Source organism: Apium graveolens, chromosome 9 (assembly GCF_009905375.1).
Source record: "Apium graveolens cultivar Ventura chromosome 9, ASM990537v1, whole genome shotgun sequence".
Classification (NCBI taxonomy): Eukaryota; Viridiplantae; Streptophyta; class Magnoliopsida; order Apiales; family Apiaceae; genus Apium; species Apium graveolens.
In genome coordinates, this window is record NC_133655.1 from 11,252,911 (window position 1) to 11,277,964 (window position 25,054).

A 25,054-nucleotide genomic window follows, 5' to 3' on the forward strand; every position below is an offset into this window, starting at 1 on the left:
TATCTTAAAAGGGCACACAACGGAAAAATAGACACGAAAAGTAAAGGGAGGGATTTTACCTGAAGAAGCGCTCCTAAAAAAGGCTTTGAGCTCCGACTTGCTGTTATTGCTCTGAGAATCTTAGCAGGAGGAGAAAGAAGAAGAATTTAGAAATGAGAAAGTGAGGAGTAGTAGCCTCTCCTAAGTCCTTTATATAAGAGGAAAAGGGAAGTTGAAGGGACAAAAGCCCATTAGGGACAAAGGCCCAAAGGAAAAAGCCCACAAAAAGGAATATTCCAGAATATTCCTGGGAATTCTAAGGGATTCTAAACAGGGTATAATAAGCCCAGATCAATATTAAGCCCATATTAAAAAAGAGGCCCAGTAAGATTTAGTGAAGTCCAATAAAGAGGCCCAGTAGGATTTGATAAAGCCCAAATCCAATTAGGTTTTGGAAAATACAATACCCTAAATTAAAGCCCTAAAAGAAGTGAAGCCCAATAAAGAGGCCCAGTAGGATTTGATAAAGCCCAATAAAAGAAGGCCAGGCCCAAATCCAATTAGGATTTGAAAAATACAATACCCTAAATTAAAGCCCTAAAAGATGTAAAGCCCAATGAAGAAGGCTAGTGGAAGACCAGAATCCAGGTCGTGAATCCTGCCCGAAATCATTCGAGCAGACACACGAAAATAACGGGTAAAAAAGACCAGAATCCAGGTCGAAATTCAGGTCGTGAATCCTGCCCGAAATTTTTCGAGCAGACACCCGAAAATTATTGGAATAGCAGGACTGAATTGAGGTCGAAACCTCGACCAGGAACGAGGTCGAAGGAATCAAGCATTTTTCAAAAATGGGGATTAAAAAACCCAAATAAAAACCCTGGTCGAAGATCGACTAGGATCCTGGTCGAAAACCAGGTCGTGGATCCTAGTCGAAATCCTTCGACCAGGAAGCATAAGAATCAAAGAATTCTCGAACAGGATCCAGGTCGAAATATCGACTAGAGTTCTAGTCGATAGGCTCAAGTCCAGGAATAAAAAAAAGGGGTGAGTATTCGACCTAGATCCAGGTCGAAAGTTCGACTAGGATCCTAGTCGAATTCCAGGTCTTGGATCCTAGTCGAACTCCTTCGACCAGGATTGCAAGGCTGCCCCCTACTTCGACTAGGATCCAGGTTGAAATTTCGACTAGGATCCTGGTCGAAAAAGGGCTGGAAATCTGAAAAATCCCCAAAAATAAGGATAAATCCCGGAAAATTAAGGATAAATCCCGGAAAATTAGGGAAACATCCATAAATTAAGGATAAATCCTAGAAGTTAAGGGAAAAATCCAGAAAATTAGGGAAAAATCCCGGAAGTAAGGGAAAAATTCCCGGAAATTAAGATAATTCCTGGATAAAAGGAACAATCGTTGTAAACGTGTAGGTCGCTCCACACTTTACGCAAAAACGAAACCCTGTAAGGGAATGAATATACTTAACTTCTGCAAAACCTAATCAATGTTTCCCAAAAGTTGGGGGGCAAATGATAGGGATGAATAAATCCTGATTGCATAATTAGTTATTACAGTTTGGGCTCCAAGGCCCAATAAGAAGATGTATGACATTCAGACCAGAAAGATTAACATGTTGATCAGGCCTGATGGACCGGATCAGGCCTGATGAGACAAAGAAGGCCCAAAAACCCTGATTATTTATTAAATTCGTAATTAATAAATAAGGGAGAAAAACAACTATTAAGATAAGTCCTAGTGGGGATATAAATCCTTGTAGATTGGCCTCAAGGGGACCTAAAAGGATAAGGAATCAGTTTCCTACTATCTAGGACTCCAAAATCCATTCTAATTATGAGACTTGCCCACCAAGTCTCCTATACCAAGTCCAATTCAAGGACTCTCAACATCTATATAAGGGGCCTCACCCCACAGCCAAGAACTACATTTTTTGACTTGATCCTTGACAATCAGCAAGGTACGTAGGCATCTTGTTAAGGCAGATTGAGTCACGAAATACAAGAACAGTCAAAATCGAGCCTTGAAGCTCACGTTCCTTATTATTAGATACAGCAATCATATATATTAGTTTTAATCCATAACAATATGCTCTGTAAATTGAAGTTTCTTTTTATGATCAACAAATAAGGTAATCATTTTATACGGACGACAGATATATATCATACTCCTAAATGACTCTTCATCGTACAATAATCTAAAACCCTTATTACAAATACGACCATCACATTAAAAATACAAGAAATCATGCTTGCTATAATTATAGTTCTTCACATAAACTTCTAAATCAGGGAATGAAAACACATGTCAACACGTCCACCAACATACAAAATCTTCCTTTATTTGAACTAAATTCACCATGATGATGCAAGTGAATCGAAATCCTACCCATTCTACAAATTAAGTGTACACAATGTAGTCAATATAGACGAATACAATCATATATACTCATACAACAATAGTTCGAATGAAAAATATCAAGAAAATATATAAATTTCGAAATAAGAACACCACATAAGAACAATACATACATAATTACATGCAAATGAACAGAATGAGAACATACCTAATACGACCTATAGATGTTATCTTCTATCGATTATCTTTAGATTCTTCCCATAACCTTAGAACCGCTCTAATCAGTTGCTTTACCGAAGAACTAAAATTAGGGTTTTGTTTTCCCATTTGTACGCCTTTGAAATGAATCGATTTTGACTGCTTTTTTGTTTTTAACCTGTTACTCTATTTCAATTATTTCCAGATAGCCCATATAGCCTCCACATATATTCAAGTAAGCGACAAGTCACACACTAATGAGAAACATGACAGATTTCGTTAAGTTTAACCAAGTTTGTCTTTGACTCTAACGTTTTTTTATTTTTAATGACGTTAGGGGACTAAGACGAGTTAAAATGACAATTAAGGATTAGTTTGAAATATTTTGTTCTAATCAATGACTTACTTGATATTTAACCCTTTGAAATTATAGTTAATTTTGATCGTTTAAATTTTTTTACAGTGCATACCAATTATTTGATTGATTAAAAGATTTTCTTTGCTTGAATTGTTATTGAACGATTTCTGGTTATTTATAAATTTGCATCAAAATAATTTGAATTAGTTTTGTACTGATGCAATCAAATTTAAATTTCCTTAATAACTTTTTTTAAAAAGGTTAAATATTATATTATAAAATTTCATATCATACTTTTGAAAAATAAAACTTAAAAAAAATCGTATTTCTATAATTTATTTTAAAAAATCATATTTTTAACAAGAAATAATTCATAAAAAGACATTTTTAAAAAAATAATTTTGATGTTTGTAGGAGGGTAAGTATGAGAATAATAAATCCACGTATGCAAACGGTTGTGTATATAGGAGGTGTTTAAAGTTTAAAACCCCCCACACACAATCACACACAATCACACACACACAATCATATGAAAAAAATTAGGGGTTTGTAAAAATGGGGAAGATGATGAGTACAGGAATGAGCAATAGTAAAAATAAAAGTAAATACTCGGCCTTCGATTTCGATGGCGAGGAGGAGCAAATTGATGCGGAGAGGCATTCGAAGCTCGTTCTCAATAAGTATAAGCCTGTTATTAGCCCTAACATATCTCCCTCTTCTGTTGACAAATACACTTTCCTTCAATACTGTATGTCTCTCTCTCTGTTTGTTGTGATTAATTAATTGATCATTTGATAGTGAGTGTTCAGGATTAAAATTTATATATATAACATGTGCGTAATGATTGCATTAACGTGATTCTCTCTCTCTCTCTCTCTCTCTCTCTCTCTCTCTCTCGCTCTCCCTCTCTCTCCCTCTCTCTCCCTCTCCCTCTCTCTCGCTCTCCCTCCCTCTCTCTCTCTCCGCCCCCTCTCTCTCTGTTTGTGTTTGTTGTGATTAATTGGTTGATCATTTGATAGTGAGTGTTCAGGACTAATAGTTCACATGCGTCTGTGTGTGTGTGTGTGTTTGTTGTTGTGTTGGTTGATCATTTGATAGTGAGTGTTTTATTTTTATATCATGTGGGTAATGTGTATCATGTGCGTAATGATTGCATAATTGTGATGATTTTGTTGTTAAAACATGCATTTTGTGTTTGTGTAAATGATTTTGATTTTGTGATAATTGTGTTTGTGTTTGATGTTTTCGATAGCGAGTGAGTGATGAGGACTTGGAGTTGTATACGTGTGTGTTGTATGATGATAGTGTGATTCTGATTATATGATGTTGAGTGATGAGTGTTTATGTGATTTATACGTGAGTGTGTGGTTTACTCCAAGGCATGAAGACATGTGTGTTTTATTTTATTTTTTGGAAAACATATGAGGGAAACATCGGTTCGTGTTGGATGCTTTTGTACTGAATGTTTATTAAATGTAGTTGTTTCTTGTATGTTGATAATGGTGCTCGTGAGGTCAGCAAGTGATGCCGAGAGAGTTGTATATTATTCTTTATTAACATACACTCAATTTTTACTATGTCAGGAATTAACTTGCAAATTAGTAGTTCATTGTTATTTACGCTCAAAATATTGTCGACAATTTTTTAGTTCACCAAGATTGTTTTTCCTTGTTAGGAGCTTACGTAGGGAAAATAGTTATGGCAAAGTGATAGGAGTAAAGCAGTTGCTTTATTAGGTTAAAAAAGGTTAATTTTTAAGACGTCTCATTACCTAAACATTATCTAAACAATAATGACCATGATATAGTATTCGAAACAGTAAACCCCGATTTCTATTATTATCTCAGAGGATTGCGGGTCTTTGATTTTATAAATATTAAGTCTTATTGATCTGATATTTATGTCATTAGAGGGGTTTTAGCCAATAGATTTTACATTGACAGCTTATATTTTTCTCAAAAAGGAGCTACGTTTCCTTTTTTTAGACCTTCAGCCGAACTAAATTCACTCCCATTGTTTTCATATTGGTCTGGAGCTTCAAGATCAATATTTAAACATACAAATTGAAAAGCAATCACGATCCTTGTAAACACATTTTTTCTTTTTTTGGCTTCCCTCAATTTTGTCTATGTCAGGAAATTAACTTGCAAATCAGTAGTTCATTGTTATTTAGGCACAAAATATTGTCGACAATTTTTTAGTTCACCAACATTCAGTTTTTCCTTGTTAGGAGCCTGCATAGGGAAAATAGTTATGACAAAGTGATAGGAGTAAAGCAGTTGCTTTATTAGGTTAAATAAGGCTAAATTTTTAAACGTCTCATTACCTAGACATTACCTAAATAATAAAGACCATAATATAGTATTTGAAACAGTAAACCCAGATCTCTATTATTATCTCAGAGTATTGTGGGTCTTCGATTTTATAAATAGTAAGGCTTATTGATCTGATATTTATGTCATTAGAGGGGTTTCAGCCAATATATTTTACATTGACAGCTTATTTTTTTCTCAAAAAGGGTCGACTTTTCCTTTGTTTAGACCTTCAGACGAACTAAATTCACCCTCTATTGTTTTCATATTGGCCTGGAGCTGCAAGATCAATATTTAAACATGCAAATTGAAAAGCGATCAGGATCCTTGTAAACACATCCTCTCTATTTTTGTCCCCCCCCCCCAATTCTTTGTGTATCTCATGTTCAGTTCAGTTACCAAACTTTCATTTCGATTTGTGAATGTTAAATAAACTCTGTACATTTGACCTATGCATTGTTCGCTATTTATATAACAAATCTTGATAATTTAAGTTCTATTGTAGTTTCAAAAGTAAATAAGGATCAAGACAAGAAATCTGGCCAGGAACCAATTAATATTGATGCTACTGAAGAAGTTGTGAAAGAATGCACATCCAGCCTAGAAGTTAATGTTGTGTCAAGCTCTTCAGACTCTCATTCAAATGTGTCTCTTTATGATAATCACAGTGACAGTTTCTGTCTATCTAAATTAAACTCCGACGTGTCTCGAGGCCGAAGCGCGGATATTTTAGGGACTTCCACTATCAGCAATCATCGAGACGATACTCAATATAAACTTCCAACTGATGTACGAGACTTCTTCATCTGCTTATTTATGTTGGCTGTATCGATTTAAATCATAGTTCAATCTTTGTTTATTGCAGAGTCAGCCTATTGGCATCACTTCAGATGATGAAGATAGCATTGAACTGAATTCTGTATCAAAATTAAATTGCCATTACGTGGATGATGAAGGTTGTAACCTCATTAATATATGCTTGTTTTACTTGAAGTGCATATTCTTCTCAGTAATAGTGTCATATTAATGATGCGATTTTCTAAAATGTGTTGTAGGAGTTGTAGTATAATACTAAATATATCTATGTATTATATTTTCAGCTTTATCAGCAGTGCGAGTTCTATTGTATGGTTTCAATGGAGTTGAATCTGTAAGCACACTACATCCTTTTATTTTGTAGCTTCTAAAGAAAACATGTCAGTTGAGGCTTATTACAGAAATTTAAAGTTTGTTGTTTTTCCTTTTGGAGGAGATCCATTTTTTTTCCTTAAATATTTTTATAATGCCCTTTGTTTGTTTGATGTATAGTGCCCACAGTTTCTTTCTCTATGCTGGTCGTTGCCTGTTTGACTTTTTCCGGTGGTAGTACGACTTTTGATTGATATACTTGTAGACACAGAATCTTGTATATGCATCACATTAACCAAAGCTGGCCTTGATTTTGTGAATTGTAATTATCAATATTACATCTTCTAAAGTTACTGGCTAAAATTATTATTGCAGTTGGATATTACATATAATGCATTGGATAGAGGTGAGCAAACTTTACAGTTGCATAAATTTCTAACATAGTAAACCATTGGATTTTGATTTTTTGGTTTAACACGTGGCATCTGAATTAGTTTAAGCTTTAAATAAGGAGTGAAGTAGGACTACGAATTAAAAAATATGGAGGATAATTGGTGAATTGCATTGGAATTATAAACATATTTGATCGCAGAACTACTATAGTAAATGTAGATATGCAAGAATTAGGATTAATGTGGATTCTTGTAATAATTTCTTATTTTTTATCTTACCAATAGTGAAATACCTTTTTCTCTGTCTGTTTGTCAAAAATTGAACTTCCCCTTTCATTCTAATAGATTAGTCTTTATAATTGTACTCTCTTTAACCAATTTATCTTTTTATCTTAAAGTCGACCCTTTACCTTTAACATTGTACCTGTTATACACATATACAACTAACAAATATTATTTTTCCGTTCTTAAAAAGAATATTTACTATATTTAAATTGATACTAGGCGTACAGCAAAAAAAGAAGAAGATAATAGGCATTATTTAGTAAAGAGTCTCATAATGAATTTAAAACAATAACTGCCGTGTCCTAATCCAAGTGTAGGACCCTTATAAAACATGTCCTCGTGTCTTTGGCTTTGGGGTTCGAAGAATTTGACACTTCGATTTGTTTCGGTGTTTAATCCTTCTAAACGAGTCCGAGCATCATAGAAATATCCCGTTCGTAGCCACATGTTTGTAGCTCATCGCAACCAATGATCGTCACTGGTCTATCTCAAATAAATGCTATGTATTTCTTTTAGTTCTACAAATCAGAGAGTGTGAATTTTAAGTCATTTAAGCAATTCAAACTCACATTTATCTTTTCTCTGCATTAACTTTTTTCTTATGTTTATCTCTGTACAGCCTTTTATTCTGTTTTCATCGATTATCTTTTTTTATTATTGTAACATGCAGGATAGGGGGATTATGTTTTTACCTGTAAACATCTTTGTCGGTGATAAGATCTTCTGGGATCCCCAAGTGACCCTCACTAGGAATCATGTTAAACTTGAGGCGGAGGGTTCGGTACTTGATGAGGGCCGTTTAAGCTGTGAATGGACAACTGCTGATATTTTTAGCATCGAGTCTGTGTCGTCTAAAAAAGTAAGCCTAATATCACCGTATTTAATTTGCACTTCCAGATCCAGCTTTCAAATTGTTAATTAACTTTGTGTTAATTTCAGCTTTCACATGTTGGTTTGAAATTGAATATCCTTTTAAGGTCCAAGGATAGGGAACCAGTTATAAATGTTGAAGAATCAGGTAGGGCTTCCCATGATTTCCCTTTTTGTGGTTAAATTCGATGCAGCTATATAAACCTCTGAAACTCTAATTTTATATAGAATGGCCGTAATTTACTATATTTTGCTTTACATAATCTGATCTCATGCATCTTTCTTGCGAGTTGATGTATCCTACAAGCTGTGAGATGATTTCATCTAGAATGGTGGCAGGAAGATTCTATTTAAGATTTGGGATATTGTTGTTTAATGTTGTAAATCATGTCGTCGAAATGGTTGCATGAAGACCCTATATCGGATATGATATATTTGGTATACCATAAGTCTTTGATATTAACAGCAAAATGATAGATGACTTGTTAAAAAGATGTTTTTCATCTGAAATGGTGGCCCGATGATACTATATTCGGAAGGTTTTTCCATATTTATTTACTCATCCATTTCTCAAACTCATCAATTAAATGACATTAAATGATTAAAATCGTAAGTGGGTTCATATTTTCTAACCGGACGATTGGACACCAGCTAGTCGCGGACTTGACTTCTATTCGATAATGATCGAAATAGAAAATCATGTTTAACAATTACCTTCAATGGTTAGCTTTGGGAAATTGTTAGTCAAATTGCCAACAGGACCGGACTAATTTTGGAGTATTAACCTTACTAGCTTACAACCCGTGCCACACGGGTCTCCAGTAATGATCTAAATAGAAAATTATGTTTAACTATTACCTTCAATGGTTAGCTTTGGGAAAATGTTAGTCAAATTGCCAACAGGACCGGACTAATTTTGGAGTATTAACCTTACTAGCTTACAACCTGTGCCACACCGGTCTCCATCATTATTATTGATGAGTTTCAAACCCTCGACTTTTGGTAGTACTTTGATATTATTCCTCTTAGGCTTATTATCCTACATAATATATAATTAGATCTAATGGTTCTCATTTGTTTGTTTTGAATGATCTAACTTTTCAGGGATAACCAAAAACAAAGGGTTAACCAAAATTACAAATTATACCCATGTTTTCTTATTATTGTTTAAAATAGATTCCTCGTAGTAATATACCAGTATTTTCTGTTTTTTAATCAAATAAATGCATAGTCTTCTTGACATTTTATACTAGTCTACAAGCTCAAGTTCATTGCTTAAATAATCGAAACTCATGCAACTACTTCTGAACCTAGTGCGTTAATTGTAATTCTCTTCGGGCGTTTGACTGATGTTTGTAATGATACAAGTAGAATTTTAGACTACCATACGCAGACCTTTTTCATGTCTGTGCGTGTCTGTATTGTTTTTCAAGTTAGTACATGCGAGATAAATTTTCTGTCAAGCATTATAAGGTGGATTTGTGCTCTACAAGATGACCGTCAAATTTTAGATGGCATCTCACGTATTTTTGTATATACTTTGAGGATTAGTTTAATGCGATTGTTTCATTTTTGGGGGCTAGAAAAGCTTTTCGGTAGTACCTAGTGCTTTCTTAGATTGAGAAACTATCTAGGATGATTTATTAAATGCAGATACTTAAGCATCAAATGCGTGGAAACTGCTTTAGTTGCCAGTCATGTAGCAGTTTTGCGTGGCAAGTTTTATGGGGTTGAGACTTGAGAGTTGTCGTCAACTTCAAACCAGGTTACTAATTCAAAATTTACTACATGCAGGCATTATCAAGTTGGACTGGGAAGTCGCTTATTCTGACTGGCCGGAACTGAAGAATAAAATTTGTGCACTGGACAGTAGATACAAAGAAGCATGGATTACTGATTCTCTGTGAGTGTCATTGGTCATTAATCCTCAAATGCATGCGGAAATGTTTTTTTTTTGCTTAATTTTGCATTCTTTTGTTCATTTATGTCATATTTAGTCCAACAAAACAAATTATTGCTCAAAATTGTTAATTTTCGTGTTTCTGTTATTCTGTTGTTGACTTCGTGTATAAAGCATATTAAGCTCTGAAGCTATTTTATGAATTTGGCATGGGATCTGATGGCTTTTGATGTTCTTGTCTCAGTGTTGATGCAGTCAATATAGAAGGCGTTTTAGAGGACAAGTTTTCAAGTCATCATTTTCGTGAGTAAGTGTGGTGAAGGTTTTGTGTCAGTATCTTCCTTGTCAATTATGGTGAAAATACTACTGAAGTAGGCACTGAGTATAGTTCTGCTTAAGTACTGTCTTTTTCTACTTGGGAATTCTTATAGAAGCCTGGTCCTCAATGAGAAATTCATTTTTCCCCATTATCGTTACCTTTATATAAGAACATCCCCTGTATCTTTTGTTATTTTAATGTAAAGATGCCGAAAGTCTGTTTGAACTAGTTGTATAAATCCAGAAAATAAACCTGTCTAAATCAGTGGTTGTTGAAATTTATATACACTGTAGAGAATGCAGTTTGAAGATGATGTTTAGCTGAATCTATATACACTGTAGAGAATGCAGTTTATAGACGATGTTTAAAAGCTCACTTGGTAGAGAAGATAGAAACATACATCATTGAGAGCTTACTATTTACGATATATCAAGTATAATTGGTAGTGGGATTTTTTGCTGCAATATATACTCTAATGCAGTCATACATGCTCAGCTTTATTAATCTTGGAATTATGCATATGCCTTTCTATTAAATTTCTTCCGTATTTACGTTTAGAAAGTCAGTCAGTTATGTTAACTAATCTATTGATATAAATTACGAAATTCCTAAAATATTGATTACTCAAATAAATTGTATTGCAGTTCGGATGATTTCGTTGTTACATTTCCAAAAGGGGATCTTGATGCTGTATCCATTGGTTGGAGTGATCTCCAATTATTACAACCAAGGACTTTCATCAATGATACTATCATTGACTTTTACATGAAGTAAGTGGGATGTCTAAACTTACATTATGCCGTGTTTCTATTATGTATAGTAGATCATGTACGAGTAAAGTATACAGATCCACACGGGTTAGATAAATTGGAAAAAAGAAGATCCTGAATGGGGGTGAAGTGGTTCCAATAATCTAGCCTATATGAAATTGATTGTTAATGAAAAATTTTGTATAATACTTAACAACTAATGTGTTTGAAGCAAATTAATAATTATAACCAGCCATCTTAACTTTTAGACCGTCAAATTTGAAAATATGAGACTATCATACCGTGAACTAGGTATAATATATGTTAAGGTGACAATGAATAGTTATGATGATAGTGACGCACGCCGGTGCCTAAGTTACTCTGTTTAATCCCTCAGCTCATTGTCTTCATTGCTCTCGTAAAATAGACAAACAAGTTTGCTTAAATGGATTCAGGTGAAAAGCAAGGGAGGATACAACTTTTGTATACTTTGAAAGGGATGGTGAGGAGTTTTAAAATAAAATTTGGAGGTTGATGAAGTAGTTACTCTAGTCTACACTGTTCCAAGTCTTCTTTGTTCATCTCTGCTGAACTATTTAATTATGCTGTTTGTCTCTGGGTAGAAAATACTTTAAGAGAATACAAGTCCCTAATCAAATACTTTATATTATTTGAAGGTGCATGTTACACAGAAAACGCCACCCTTTTATTTTTCTATTTCAATAAAGAATACAAAAGATCAATATTGGGGAACTTTATATTGTACCAGCCTCCTCTTGATGCATTCGGGCTCTTATGTTTTTGATTCACACTTTCTTTGCACGAGTTTTTATTAAGATTTTTTTGTTTTGTTTTTGTTTTTATTTTTATTTTAATATTTTATTATTTTTGATTTACATTTATTTTTATTATTATAACAATATTCTTTCTTATTTAATAATAATATCATGCAATATGTATCATCATTCATATCCACTGTTCTTTATTGTTATGTTTTTTCATTTTTTTTTGTAATCCTAATAGAAATAGTGTATGTATATTAGTATTTTTGAAATTTTTCTTTTAGCTTTCAACTTGTGACCACGACCGTGCTATAACATACCAAATCAGATCCCATATGCTTATTATATTTATATATAATTTAGTTTATAGTTATATATAGATCAGCGATTACTGAAAGACAAATTGCTTAAACAAATGGATTATCTTAAAAAGATGGTTGTGGTGGTCTAAATATTTTTTATTTGCGGACAAAACTATCTATACTATGTAGCACTATACCTATGAAAGCTAGTATGAAGACCTTTAGTTAGTTGGTCACTTGGATTTTACATTGTATTGGGCCGAAGATGAAAGAAATCCACCACCGCATCAAGTGTATCATATATAAAATAATGTAGGTCTGTACTTTGGGTATCTGGGCAGGATAAAATACTATAACTGAACTATTGTATGTAATTAGGTTGAAAGAAGTTGAGATTTTTAATGAAAAGATCCTAGATAATATCTAAAAATGAACGGGTTTAAAAAGATAACTCTGAGCCGGTTGAAATTATTGAGTTATGTCAAGAAAGATGGATTCTAGATTCTCTAAAACCTCTGTAAATCACTAATTTACATACTGAAAATCCCTAAATATAGAAATAATTAGGATCTTAGATATTTTAAAAACTGTACCAGAAATACACTTCTCACTTATATTTTTTTTTAAAAAAATTTATGTTTATTATGTACTTGTGCGTATAAACTTTGATGCTTGTCTAGTCTATATCATTCAAGTAACTATAAGAAACATATTCTTCAGGATTAAGTGATTAACTATATTGTACTGTAGGTTGTGTGTTGTGTGCCTTCTTTTCTATTTGTTGGATATTGACTAATTTATCTTTTAATCCTTGTCAAAAATCTAAAGATATGTGAAAACAACTTCTGGAATCCAGTTTAATCTTAGAGTTGCAGTTTTTTAGTTCATACTTCGTATAGTTCTATTTTTTGTTCTAGATGATATTTTCACGTACAACCAGTTTGAGATCAGAATGCCAAAAATTAAGCCTCTGAAATACAGTCATCTCCTCTGACACTTACTGCATTTGTTCTTTTATTGACATTTTAACTTGAACTCACGGAGTTTGGACAACTTACAGATACCTTAAGGACAAAGTCAAACATAGGGATGTGCCTCGGATCCACTTCTTTAATTGCTTTTTCTTTCGAAAGTTGGTTGATCTGGATGGAGATTTGTCTATTGAACATGAAGGAAGGGAAGCTTTTCTACGTGTTCATAAATGGACGAGGAAACTCAATCTGTTTGAAAAGGATTACATCTTTATTCCTGTTAATTTCAGGTGAGATAATGCACTACGATGTGAAAAAATTCAGATCATTTATCTCTTGTGTTAATGACTTCATCATGTTTCAGTTTCCATTGGAGTTTAATTGTTATATGTCACCCTGCAGAAGTGGCCAATCTCAAAGGCAAGATCTTTAACCATCATAAACATGACCCTTATTTTTGTTTTGCAATAACTAATTTTTTAAAATAATTACAGATGAGGGAAAGTTGGCCTGTCCTGAAGGCAAGATCTTCTATCATTGTAAATCTGATTAATTTTGTTTTTTTGTGGTCGCTAATTATCTATTATTGCAGAAAAGGGAATGGAGGAGTTGCCTAAGATACCATGCATTTTGCACATGGATTCTATAAAAGGAAGCCATAGAGGTCTCAAAAAACTGTTTCAGGGGTAATTTCATATGCGTTTTCTTGCATTAATACTGCTTTGAACATGCATGGGTCATGGAGTTTGGTTGATGAGATGGAGTACGGGATAAAATTTACTAATGATTATTTTTCACATCAGTGAGTGTCGATATTGGATTTCAAAATTATGAAATCATATTCCCTATGTTCACATTAGTCTTATCACGTCTATAGTGCATTTGATGTGAACCCTAGGACTTAAGAAATCAACTAATTTTCTTTTCCCTTCACACTGGCCTATATTTTTTCTCATCATCCTCCAGCCTAAACTCATGTATTTTAACTATTACATGTGTACATGATTTGAAAGTAAATGTCTGTATGCACTATGCAATTTATGAATGTATCTACTAATCTTAACTTATGTAATAGTTGCTTTAAATTATTAATATCATTTCTCGGTATTACCTTCTTGTGTTTTTTTTGAAGTAAAATTGATTTATATATTAAGAATTGATATATGTAGTACATTCGGGATAGACGATAAAGATCCTTTCAAGGGTATGTTAAGCAAAGGACGTGCATACTAGGAAGGAATGCTAAACTATTGATATATATCATGTTAAAGCCTTCACCTTTTTTATTTCATGAACTGACAGTTATTTGTCGGAAGAATGGAAGGAGAGGCATAATAACCGGGTAGTAGATTTATCTTCAAGATTCTGGGATGTACCCTTTTTTAGCCTTGAGGTGACTACTAAATTTTTGCTCAATTTATTTTCAGTTTTTGAATATATATATATATATATATATATTCGTTTCTGTACCGCCTAAATGCGTGTTTGTGTAGAGTGCGCACGCGGCATTTATATTTTGTGTCGTGCGTTCTCATCTTTTGCTGTCACTTAGTGTGAGGATGCTCCATCAAGTACTCGTACTGTTTATTTGTTTATTGCTCTTTTGTAATGCTCTAAGTTTGCATGTCTATAGTAAATGGTAGCTTGGTTGATTTCGTTCAGGGTTAAATTTTTCTACATTTGTGACAATGTCACTCTTTTAAATTGGTTTCATGTGATAGATGATCACCAGTAGTCCGTCCTCAGTTTGTCCGTTAATTGCGATTTAACGTGACCATATTCTTGTTTAATATATCGGATTGTTAAGATTAATCAAAAACTTTGTTGTATGAATGTAGTGTGTTACAATGAAGTCTATTAGATTAGATATATTGCCATTTATTGATTTTGAATGTACCATGCACGATGCTTTCATACTATCTTGTAATCTCCCATGCTTGAACACATCAATTTCTGTCATAACTGCAAATATCGTGTGTGTATGAATTGTAGGTATAGTTTTTTTTTGTGTTATTTCTTTCATAACTATCTCATGCAAAGGATATAGAGGCCTATGTTTCTACTTGCTTTTACACAAATCGTTTGACTTGATGTTGGGAAGATTGATTTTTTAGGCACTAAAATATAGGGCTACAAATGAACAGAGCCGTTCGTAAACAAAACTCGGGATCGACTCGTTTAAGTGAACTTGTCTCGGTTCGTTTTCTTAAATAAGCCGAGTTTGAACATAAAAATGAGCTCGGATGATTAAACGAGCCCGAGTTTTTTGTCAATTTCAAATCGGAATCGGCTCGGGCTCGGCTCGGATAAAGTTTATATATATTACAAATAATAAATTATTAGTAATCACTTAAATATTTTTATTAGTATATTTTTTCATCATTTATTAACAATTTAATTATTTTACAATTTTTGTTCATTTTTTAAAATTTAACACTTAGTTTTCTCGTAAGGAAACTATCAAACATTGTTATCATGATATATTCATCTCCAATTCTTTACACTTTCATAAACACCATTAAATAACTTGTAATTTGCATAAACCAGATTTAAGTAAAACATCAAAATATAATAAAATTTCGACATCGACAATTTATAAAATAATGCATAATTTTTAAAGTTACGAATATCTTAATAATTTAAAATAAAATTGGATATATTCATAAAACACGTCTTGAAAAATAAAATGATGTAGATTAAGAAACAAGTGTAGAGTGTGAGTGTGCATATATAATTGTAAGATACAACTAGTATTTGATCTCAATACAACTTGTAAAATTATAAAATACTCCCTCCATCCCATTTTAGTTGTCATGTTTCCTTTTAAAGAAGTCAAATTGACCAATTTTTGACCAAAGATTAAACATTACTCTTATATTATTTCGAAAAACTAAACATTATATATTAAAGTAGATTAAATCTACTTTCTGGTGATGTAATTTTTTTATTTTGTTCAATTATAAATTATTAATAAACTTCGGTCAAACTTAAGTCAATTTGACCGGCACAAATCCAAATGTGACAACTAAAATGGGATGGAGGGAGTATATTGTAAGGTTGGTCCATTGAAAAATTTATGTGACCTATTAGTGGACAACTCGACCCGGCTCGTGTTCGGCTCAACTTGGTTGTTCCTGAACCAACTCGTGTTCGGAACGAGCCGAGCTTGAACATCACTTTCGGTTCGGTTTAAAAACTCGGCTCTGCTCGGCTCGTTTAAAAAAAATAAAGCTCTGCTCGGCTCGTTTAAAAAAAATAAAGCTCTGCTCAGACAGAACTCGGCTCGGTTCTGTTAGTTTGCAGCTCTAATAAAATATTTCGTTTAGCATCTGGCCCTGATTAAATAAATTCTCGATGACTTCCTTTTACAAATTTTGATTTAAAAATCAAGTAAATTTTCTGAGAATAGTAATCATACTCAGCTGAAGCACATTGATGGTAGTTGTGTATATTCAATGACTGGAGTAATCAAATTTAACGATGTATAATAAAATGGCTTTTTATTGCCCCCATTTGTATATGATATCAGTTTTCAGACAGTTTTTTTAAAATAAATTGAGCAGCGCCTTTGACCCAAATATTCAGTCCGTTCAATTGAAAACAAAGCTCTGAATTATTGTTACTTTCTAAGAAATGTTGCTTATATTTTACTTTTAGCTATTGTTTTGGAAAGGATTTCATCCAGTTTCCGACCAAATTTGATCGACTGTCATAGCTATTTAGCTTCCACAATAATACAATGCGAACTAACTAGTTATTCCAACGGAATGACTTTTCGTTTAAAAACCGGAAGAAGTAAGGATATGATTTTGATAGATTATTAATTAGAGACCTGATGCTGAATCCTGGAATAATGCTAACTTGTGAATTGATTCTATCTCAATGCTATGAATTTGTAATACACTAATATAGATATTTAAGTGCATAAAATTTATTCAGGTGTTACCATAAATAAACACTAAATAAAGTAAAATATCTGAAATTGGAGGTCTCTGATTATCTTCTTTATATTCCCCGGATACCTTATATGACTGTTGGATCCATACGGACCATACCAGTGTTAAGCTCATACACCTAGGTCTGGATAACATAGCTTAGAGTATGAGTTTGTAATAGAATATACTCGTACATCTGCCTATACAGTTATTTATTGTTTTTGAGTATTATTATATTACTCAAATTATGGAAATTGCTATATTTATAAGTCACCCTAGACCTTCTGTGAGTATCCAACTGTATATATTTGTCAACTGTTCTGGATGATTAAATAATTATATTGGAGCGTGTCATAGTAATTTAATATTAATATTAATGAATCATTAAGAATATTTTTTTGATTCATTGTTAGTCAGAGAAAGTACATGAGCTTCTTAAATGAAAATACATGGGCACATGCAGGAGTTGCTTCCCCTTACGTATTTTTATATAGAAAATTTCCCTTATTGGCCAATTTCTGACGCATTTAACTTGTCTTGGACGTCTTGTAAACAAAATTAATTATTCCCATATTAGAAAATTCTTCTATTAGCACAGTTGTCTAGATGGATAAACCATAGGATCCAGTACATATGTAGATGTTCTCTAACATTTGGGTCAAATCCTGTTCTGCATTTTAGTAAGGGCATGGTTACTGTCTTATTTGTTACCATAATTTACTGCAAGTACCCACAGAGTATAAACAAAAGGTCTCTAAGCCTTAAATTAGAGATTTAGTGCAACGACTTTTGGTTGTCTACGCCTTCCACAGGTTCACCTCTGTTGGCACATCGCTGTTATCCATGCTGATATCTATTTTTTATGTTACTATATAGAATATGTTAACTTGTGATTCATCATAAAGGTAGAGACTAAGAAAATGATTTGTTTCATTTATTATTATGTTTTTTCTTGGCTTGTCGTGCATCAAATTTCCACCACTTTTCTATGTGATATGGTAAGCTCATTATTCAGCAATTGCACTTCTCTTGGTTCAGGTACCACAGCAGAAAAACTTATATGATTGTGGTCTATTTTTGCTCCATTATGCGGAGCTTTTCATGGAGGATGTTCCAGAGAACTTCAATCCTTTCCAGATCGCCAAGTCATCATCCAATTTTGTAAGTGATCTCATCTTTTTTACGACTATTTTAAATTCACTATAGACTTTGAGTTTCAGAATATTAGGTAATTGGAACTTCTAATAAATTTGCATTCAATACAACATTTTGATGCTATGTTGTGGATCTTAAAATACATGTTCAACTATTTTCAAGTAAATAAATGTTGATCTATATTTGATACTTGGTAGTTTATTATACTGATGAAGTTGTATGATCCTAATAAACCCTCTTTTAATACCTTAATGTTTTGATGGAGTTTGAAATTTTTAAATGGCGTCATAGCTTAAGGTTGGGAGGAGTGTCAGGTTATGGCCGCCCTAACCTAATCTCAAACCGATGGTTTGAACCCTAAAAGCATCTCAAAGAGTTCTTAGTTAACTCCTTAAAGGGTTAGGTTGGGTTAGTAAGGGAAAGGTTGGGATGGGAAGGGATGGGCTGGGTTAAAATTTCATGTTTGGTTGAGGGGTTAGGATGCAAGGTTGTACTAAAATAATTTTTAAATAAAGTAAATTTAAAGTAAATTTAAAATATGTATTATTAATTTTAAAATCTGTAAAAAAAACCATGAATTCATTCATTTTGCCAACAAGGCATAATACACAATTAGAAAAATTACATTTTATTATATATGTAAGTGTGATTAATTAATTAATTACGTAATACAATAAAATAATCTGTTTTGCAGATAATTTGTTTTTTTATAAAACTAAATGATTGCAACAAGTGTTTTCAGCTTTTCTCTTGGACTTAACTGCGACGTATATCCATGTTTGCTTTGGCTATACATCTCCCTGGTCCGCGGATCTGGCTGACCAGAAGTTTTTTGCCCTTGTTGAATTATTAATCACTTGTCCTGTTGTCCAACCAAATATGATCATGTGCACTATAATCCCTTGCATTACAGAAATTAACTGAATTTACTGTAAATATTATTTGTTTCAGTGATCTGCTTTCTGCTCTGTCTGAAATAGTTAAATTTTTGTAATACTAACTTATCCTTTTTGCTCTATTATTTAAAACTTTCCTTAAAATTACCTTCTTAATGAAAGTTACATCATTCTGTGTTGCAGCTCACAGAGCACTGGTTCAGCCCTGCAGAAGCTTCTTCAAAGCGTGCTCATATCAAAGAATTAATTTATAGGATTTCTGTCGAGCAGTCTTATGATTTTGGTGCTTATGATAAAAGGAGTCCTTCAGAATCTACTGAAGTTGATGCATGCAATAACAGTGGGATTTTTCTTCATGAATTTTGTACTTCAGCAGGCACATGTCTGGTGAATCATTCCAATTCTATATCTCATCAAAAGTTTGGAACTCAGCCAGTGGTTGAGGCTCCTCATATTTTACAATGTGATGGAGAACACAAGTTAAATAGTGATGATATATCAGATTCTAGATATAATGCAAGATCACCTTCTGATTGGTATTGTCATCCAGCAAGGCAGTATAATCAATTAAAGAGTGTCATGTCACCAATAGAGGTAATCACCTATAATTGTTTTTTTTACTATACGAATATTTTGTTAACTCTGAACTTCGATTACAACACTGTCAAGTAGGCTTAGTGGAGGAAAAGGAAGTGGGCATGAACTGTAATATGCTTTCAGTCAACATATTAGACCTGCTCCTTTTTAATTGAAGTGAATTAGAAAAACGAGAATTAATGTTAGACAGCGGACATACCTATCAAATGGTTGTAATTGTAACTCTATATATATTAAAAGGTTTTCGTAGACCATTTGATTACTTTGCATGATTGACCACTAGGTGAATCATCTTAGACACCATACTTGGCTACAGTCTGCCATATCCTTACAAATTATAATACCGAGTTCCAGAAGTTGTGCAAAATGAGTGAATCTCTTTCATAATAATCGTTCTGACTTGCTGAAGAAAGGAGGGAGACCATAATGTTTAGTTAATTTATTTGCTTCATGATTCTTAATAATTTTGTTAGTGAATTCTTTGTAATTTGTATATTTAAGTGGGAGACTGGGTGGCAATCTTAATCTGTAAATAGAAGCACTAGTAACAAAGATGCATTTCGTTCTCTAACTGAAGGGATAAATGAGGGACAAGGGTCCAACTTCATGGTACATTGGAGTCTGCAAGCTCTAGTAATGGCAAAGCCACTTGGTGATATCAATTAAAATAGCAAAAAGAACCACCAATATCACAGGAATAGCCACATTATATGATTTGGTGTATTTAGATTTCTGGCCAGGTTATATTGCAGTTGGACTCTTATTTACTGGTCGTCTAGTTGTGAATCTTCACAGATTATTTTGGGTTTTATGCTTTTGACATCTGGGTATTTCTTTTTGTGGCAGAAAACACGTGTTTACCCGTTTAATTTGTTGTTTAAATCAGGAACTTGAAGATTCTGAGGAACAGAATTCAGCAATGTCGTATTGTGACAAGGTACCAAATGCAACCGGGTCAAAACTGCTGGCAGGTATACCTGTAGATCTTCAGGAAGTCGAGAAGCAAGACAATCCCCATGTGAGTAGAGACTGGAAATCTGCAGTTCTGGATTTGGATGTTGAAGACTCTGATGAAATTTCTTCAACCCAAAGAGATGAATTTGCAGCTTGTGTAGTTGAGGATTCTGAGGAGATTCCTGAGACACAAGGCGGCGATGAGTGTCAAAGCTCTGCTAACCATCAAAATGAAGCTGCCTCTTCTGAAAAAGTGGCCAACTCAACTGCAACAACTTTTTTTCCATCAGAGCATACGCTAAATGTTGGTCTTGCACATTATGTTTTCAGTGCTTCTGACGAGAAGCAACTTAAGACGCCTGGGGTCAAAGTCGACCTTGGGTGCCCGTATCAGCAGGGAGTAAAACATACCTTGTCTAATCTAGAATTTAACCAAATGGAGATAACTGATTCTGCAGAAAGGCATGCTCTTGAGATAATTGATTATGTAGAAAGGCATGCTCCACTAAATTCAGATACCAAGGAACGAATGAGTGCAAAAAGACCCAGGCATATGCTTCTCGAAGAGGAGGAACCACTTCGCAAAAGGTTCGAAACTGTTGTCGTATTAGATTGATAGTTTGATGCGTGGTAATATCAATGTATAGATAATTCGGCAAATGTGTATGTTTCACAATTTCGCTTGTTTTTCTTAGAGGGAATAGAGATGATAGAATCTAGAAAGGCTTTCAGGTTTACCCTGATTCTGCTGTGCCGAAACTTGTATATTAACATAGCAGGCCCAGGCCCTTTTGGGTGTTCGGTGAAACTTTTTCTAGCCAATGCATAACTATGAACCTTTTGCATTGTAATTCTTTTCCATCTTTCAGCTTTTTTCCTCATTTCGAATGTGTTAATAATTTTTTAAACAAGTGTGCTATATACGTATCAAATAATTAAAACAAACAAAGACATTACAGTCTTTTATGTTGGTCAAATAATTTTTTTTTTAAAAATGGAATATATCAGTTGTGTGTGTATTTTCAAAAAAATATTGTTGACTTTCCTTAATACATTACATCTAGCTGCAGTTATTCTCATTCTTCGTACATGTATACCATATATGATATCTATCATGTTCACGGTTGTCAGGTCGGTAAGTCGAATCGATGGAGGTCGCTAATAGTCTAGTTGTTGACTAGTCGATAAATTAATAATAATTAATTAAATAATATATAATAATATGTATCTTATATACATGGTTTCCCACAACAAAATTCTAATATTCTCATATTTATATACTTATATGTATATCAATCACAAAATAAATATGGTAAACATAAAATATCCTTTTTTCAATCTATATACTTACTATACAAATATATAAACAGATTATACTACATGCATGTTCAATTTTAATCAATTTAATATACATAAACACACCCACATAAAGATATTTAAGTTAGAATTATTGTTGTTGATATTTAGTAGGTTTTTAGAATTTTTTTTATTTTTCTCATTTTAAATTTTGATTGAATTTTCCACTAGTAGACTAATTAATCGACCAAATCGTCCAATTAATCCACAATTCGCAAGTCGAGCTCTGCAGTCGCGACTATTCGAGTGCCTTGATAATAATAGTCATATCTACATTATCTCGTTCTCAAATAAAACCTGATTCTTTTTATGTATTTAAAAAATTGCTTTGAGCTTGAGTCTTAAGTATTTACTCATTAACTTATTAAAAAGACTTTTTCGCCCGAATATACTAGAGGTATATTTGTAATTTCATATGACGTGAATAAAAAATTACTAAATCTACCATGAAGTACTATTAACTGAATACTGTAATTTTTCTCAAATAATTTTATAATGCAGAATAAGTAAAGCCACTGCGATTAACATCTAAAACTTTTTTCTCTTTTATATCCTTTCTAGCCTTTTATATCCTTTCTAGCGTATATACATGTTTTGTTTCTATTATATTTTTGTTTTTTCAATGTAAATTCACACACTATGCGCTTTTTCCTTTTCAAGAATATGAATGCAATTTGTGGAGATGAAATTAAATGTGGCCTAGTACTCGCAAACAGTGTCCGGGAACATATAGATCATCATCTGAACGGTAAGGATTATTTCATCTTACCGGAGATGATATATTATAAAGTATTTTCGAACAACTTCAACCCAACACTATAACTCTATTACAGTGTGATTTACAGTGTAAAATATAGTTCAATACAACATCATAATGGTGTAAAAATTATACCAAATAAATAGTGCATTTGGTGTATTTTTTACACCAAATTTGGCATCTTTTACAATTCTTTCTGTACTTTTGTCATTATTAACAAAAACAAGTTTATTTAAATAAGATATTTGCTTTTAAAAAATTAAATATATCATAGACTAAACTATAGTGTAAATGAGTTGTTAATTTTGTGAATGCATAATTTTGACACCAAAATAGTACATAATTGTTTTTTTTACATTATAACTAAGTGAACAGCAAGATCAACACAACAGCTCCCCGATATTGATTCCAAAGTGTTTTGGAGAATCGAACTTCTGACTTCAGGGTAAAAAACTCAATCACTACACTTTATTGACCTTCCAAAATATTAAATTTAGGAAATTTAGTTGAAAATAGTGAATTTGGAGTAACCACTGGTCATCCGAACTTCATTACTGAAAAATCATTTCACTCCATTTCTCCACTATGTGTCAAAGAACAGACTAAGGCACGGTTGAACTAATGAACTTACTATGAGAACTTTGATTTCTAAAGGAAAACAACTAAACTGGCCATAGATATGAATCTGCTAGACTAAAACAATCATAAATATGAGCACGATTGGATAGCTTCAGCCTCCAGTGGTAAGGAGCTTATCCTCTGTTGTCCCGGGGTCCTGGGTTCGACTCTCGCTCACCCGAGAATTATTGAGAATAAATACTTATTTGTAAGGTTATAAGTCATATTAGTCAAAAAAACAATCATAAATATCAATATCATAACTAAAATATAGGACGTGCACCACTTTCCATGGTAGTGGATGCAACAAACAGTACACCTGTCAACGGGGAGTCTCTCAAGAAAATGTAACTTTAAAAAACCAACGGGAAGTCTCAAGAAAATGTAACTTTAAAAAGCCAACGGGAAGTCTCTTAAGAAAATATAACTTTGAAAAGCCAACAATTACCTACCCTGATGTCCAATCGGTACTGATGCAGAAGTTAATGAATGAGAAGTTCGTATGATCATTAAAATTTATACGATAATAAATATTATATTGACTGGTGATTGTAAGAACGATTATATTATCACAATATATAAGTAATTATAACAATTATAATGTGGCCCGACCATTTAAAAACTACAACACAAACTAAGAAAAAATCACAATAATTAAAATTCGTAGGCACAATCGAATTACAGTTAAAGTATGACTGTTTACAAAAGTGACCGTCTCTTTTGCAAATGAGACAGACTGTATCTAAATGAGACAGACCCTATTTAACAGCAAAATGTAAATTGCAGAAAATTAAACGTTCAATGCTGAAAATAAATCAATGCAAGAACACCAAGAGTTTTTCACTTGGTTCGGCCCCTGTACCTAGTCTATGATCTACATTTAAGTCCCCATGCCAACTAGCATAGAGAATGTATTATATCCACTTAAAACAAAATACTTACAAACTTTCCTTGATTACAAACTTGGCCCACTTGAAAGAAACGTTTCCCTAGCACACAGCTACTTGGCATTACTCTTGTAATCAACCTCCCACAACTCGGGACAAGTGATACAATACACCTTTCGAGTACAAAGAACAGAATGTGAAAGATTACAACTCGACTATATCTCTTAATTAACTGGATAAGCAATGGACTTAATTAAGAGGTTGTTTTTCTTAGAAAGAATAAGATGGAAAACTCAGAGAGAAAGTGTATTCTTTCTGAAAACATCAAGTCGGTTATAAATAGTAAAAACATAACGGATAAGATAGTATTTCAAACTGTTATAAAGATAATACTAGATAAGCTCAAGTTTGAAAACATTTGACTAAGTATTTGAAAACAGCCCGTTAGTTTGTTACTTGAAAAAATAAACCTGATAAAGATTGAGTTATTTGAAATAGATTAGGTTTATCCAAGATAGAGTTTGTTTAGAAAAGATAAGTCAAAGATTATCCAGTTAACTAAGTTAACATTAAACAAAACTCTAATACTTATCTAACTAACTAACAATCTAACCAATCTGATTTGTTGTAGAATTCTTCAAGGGATAATGCATCATCGGAAACCTGGAATTAACATTCTCCCCCTTTTATGATGATGCCAAGGGTAAAGAAATGTTATGCTCCCCCTATCAAAAATACTTTAATCACCTGTTGCAATATGTTTGATAATAACAGTGTATATATGCAACAATCAGATGATAATCATGTGAATATGCAAATGAAACATATGAATTATCAAATGAGACAGGTAAATAAATGAGACAACAAATTAGATTTAAAAAAAATCCATATCATGAATAAACTAAGCACCCAACAGTGCTTAAACCACCAAGTCATAAACACAACTTAACAACTTAATCCAGCACTTAAACCAGTGCTATCCAACA

General features: G+C 33.0%; 1 protein-coding gene across 2 annotated transcripts; it reads left to right on the forward strand.

The window, feature by feature from the left end:
• The first annotated feature begins 3,413 nt into the window (after positions 1 to 3,413).
• Positions 3,414 to 21,279, forward strand: LOC141684467 (putative ubiquitin-like-specific protease 2A). 2 transcript variants are annotated; one of them, XM_074489456.1, is made up of 17 exons: positions 3,414 to 3,651; positions 5,721 to 6,004; positions 6,081 to 6,171; positions 6,316 to 6,365; positions 7,691 to 7,879; positions 7,960 to 8,038; positions 9,685 to 9,793; positions 10,035 to 10,097; positions 10,754 to 10,879; positions 13,003 to 13,203; positions 13,278 to 13,333; positions 13,408 to 13,434; positions 13,506 to 13,599; positions 14,216 to 14,306; positions 17,887 to 18,009; positions 19,083 to 19,493; positions 20,383 to 21,279. In XM_074489456.1, exons 1-17 carry the CDS (start codon positions 3,459 to 3,461, stop codon positions 21,064 to 21,066), a joined length of 2,871 nt encoding a protein of 956 aa, XP_074345557.1. In that variant the 5' UTR covers positions 3,414 to 3,458; the 3' UTR covers positions 21,067 to 21,279. The 2 variants fall into 2 exon arrangements, with proteins under 2 accessions (XP_074345557.1, XP_074345558.1); XM_074489457.1 differs by lacking the exons at positions 3,414 to 3,651; positions 5,721 to 6,004 and adding an exon at positions 6,524 to 6,749 and having other exon boundaries at positions 6,114 to 6,171.
• The last annotated feature ends 3,775 nt before the right edge of the window (positions 21,280 to 25,054 follow it).

Bases quoted from the DNA above. Each gene is read 5' to 3' on its own strand.
- LOC141684467 (XM_074489456.1), top strand. From the start codon at position 3,459: ATGGGGAAGATGATGAGTACAGGAATGAGCAATAGTAAAAATAAAAGT. The intron at 10,880-13,002 runs GTAAGTGGGATG...GACAACTTACAG, and splicing joins ATCATTGACTTTTACATGAA to ATACCTTAAGGACAAAGTCA. The intron at 14,307-17,886 runs GTGACTACTAAA...CTCTTGGTTCAG, and splicing joins TACCCTTTTTTAGCCTTGAG to GTACCACAGCAGAAAAACTT.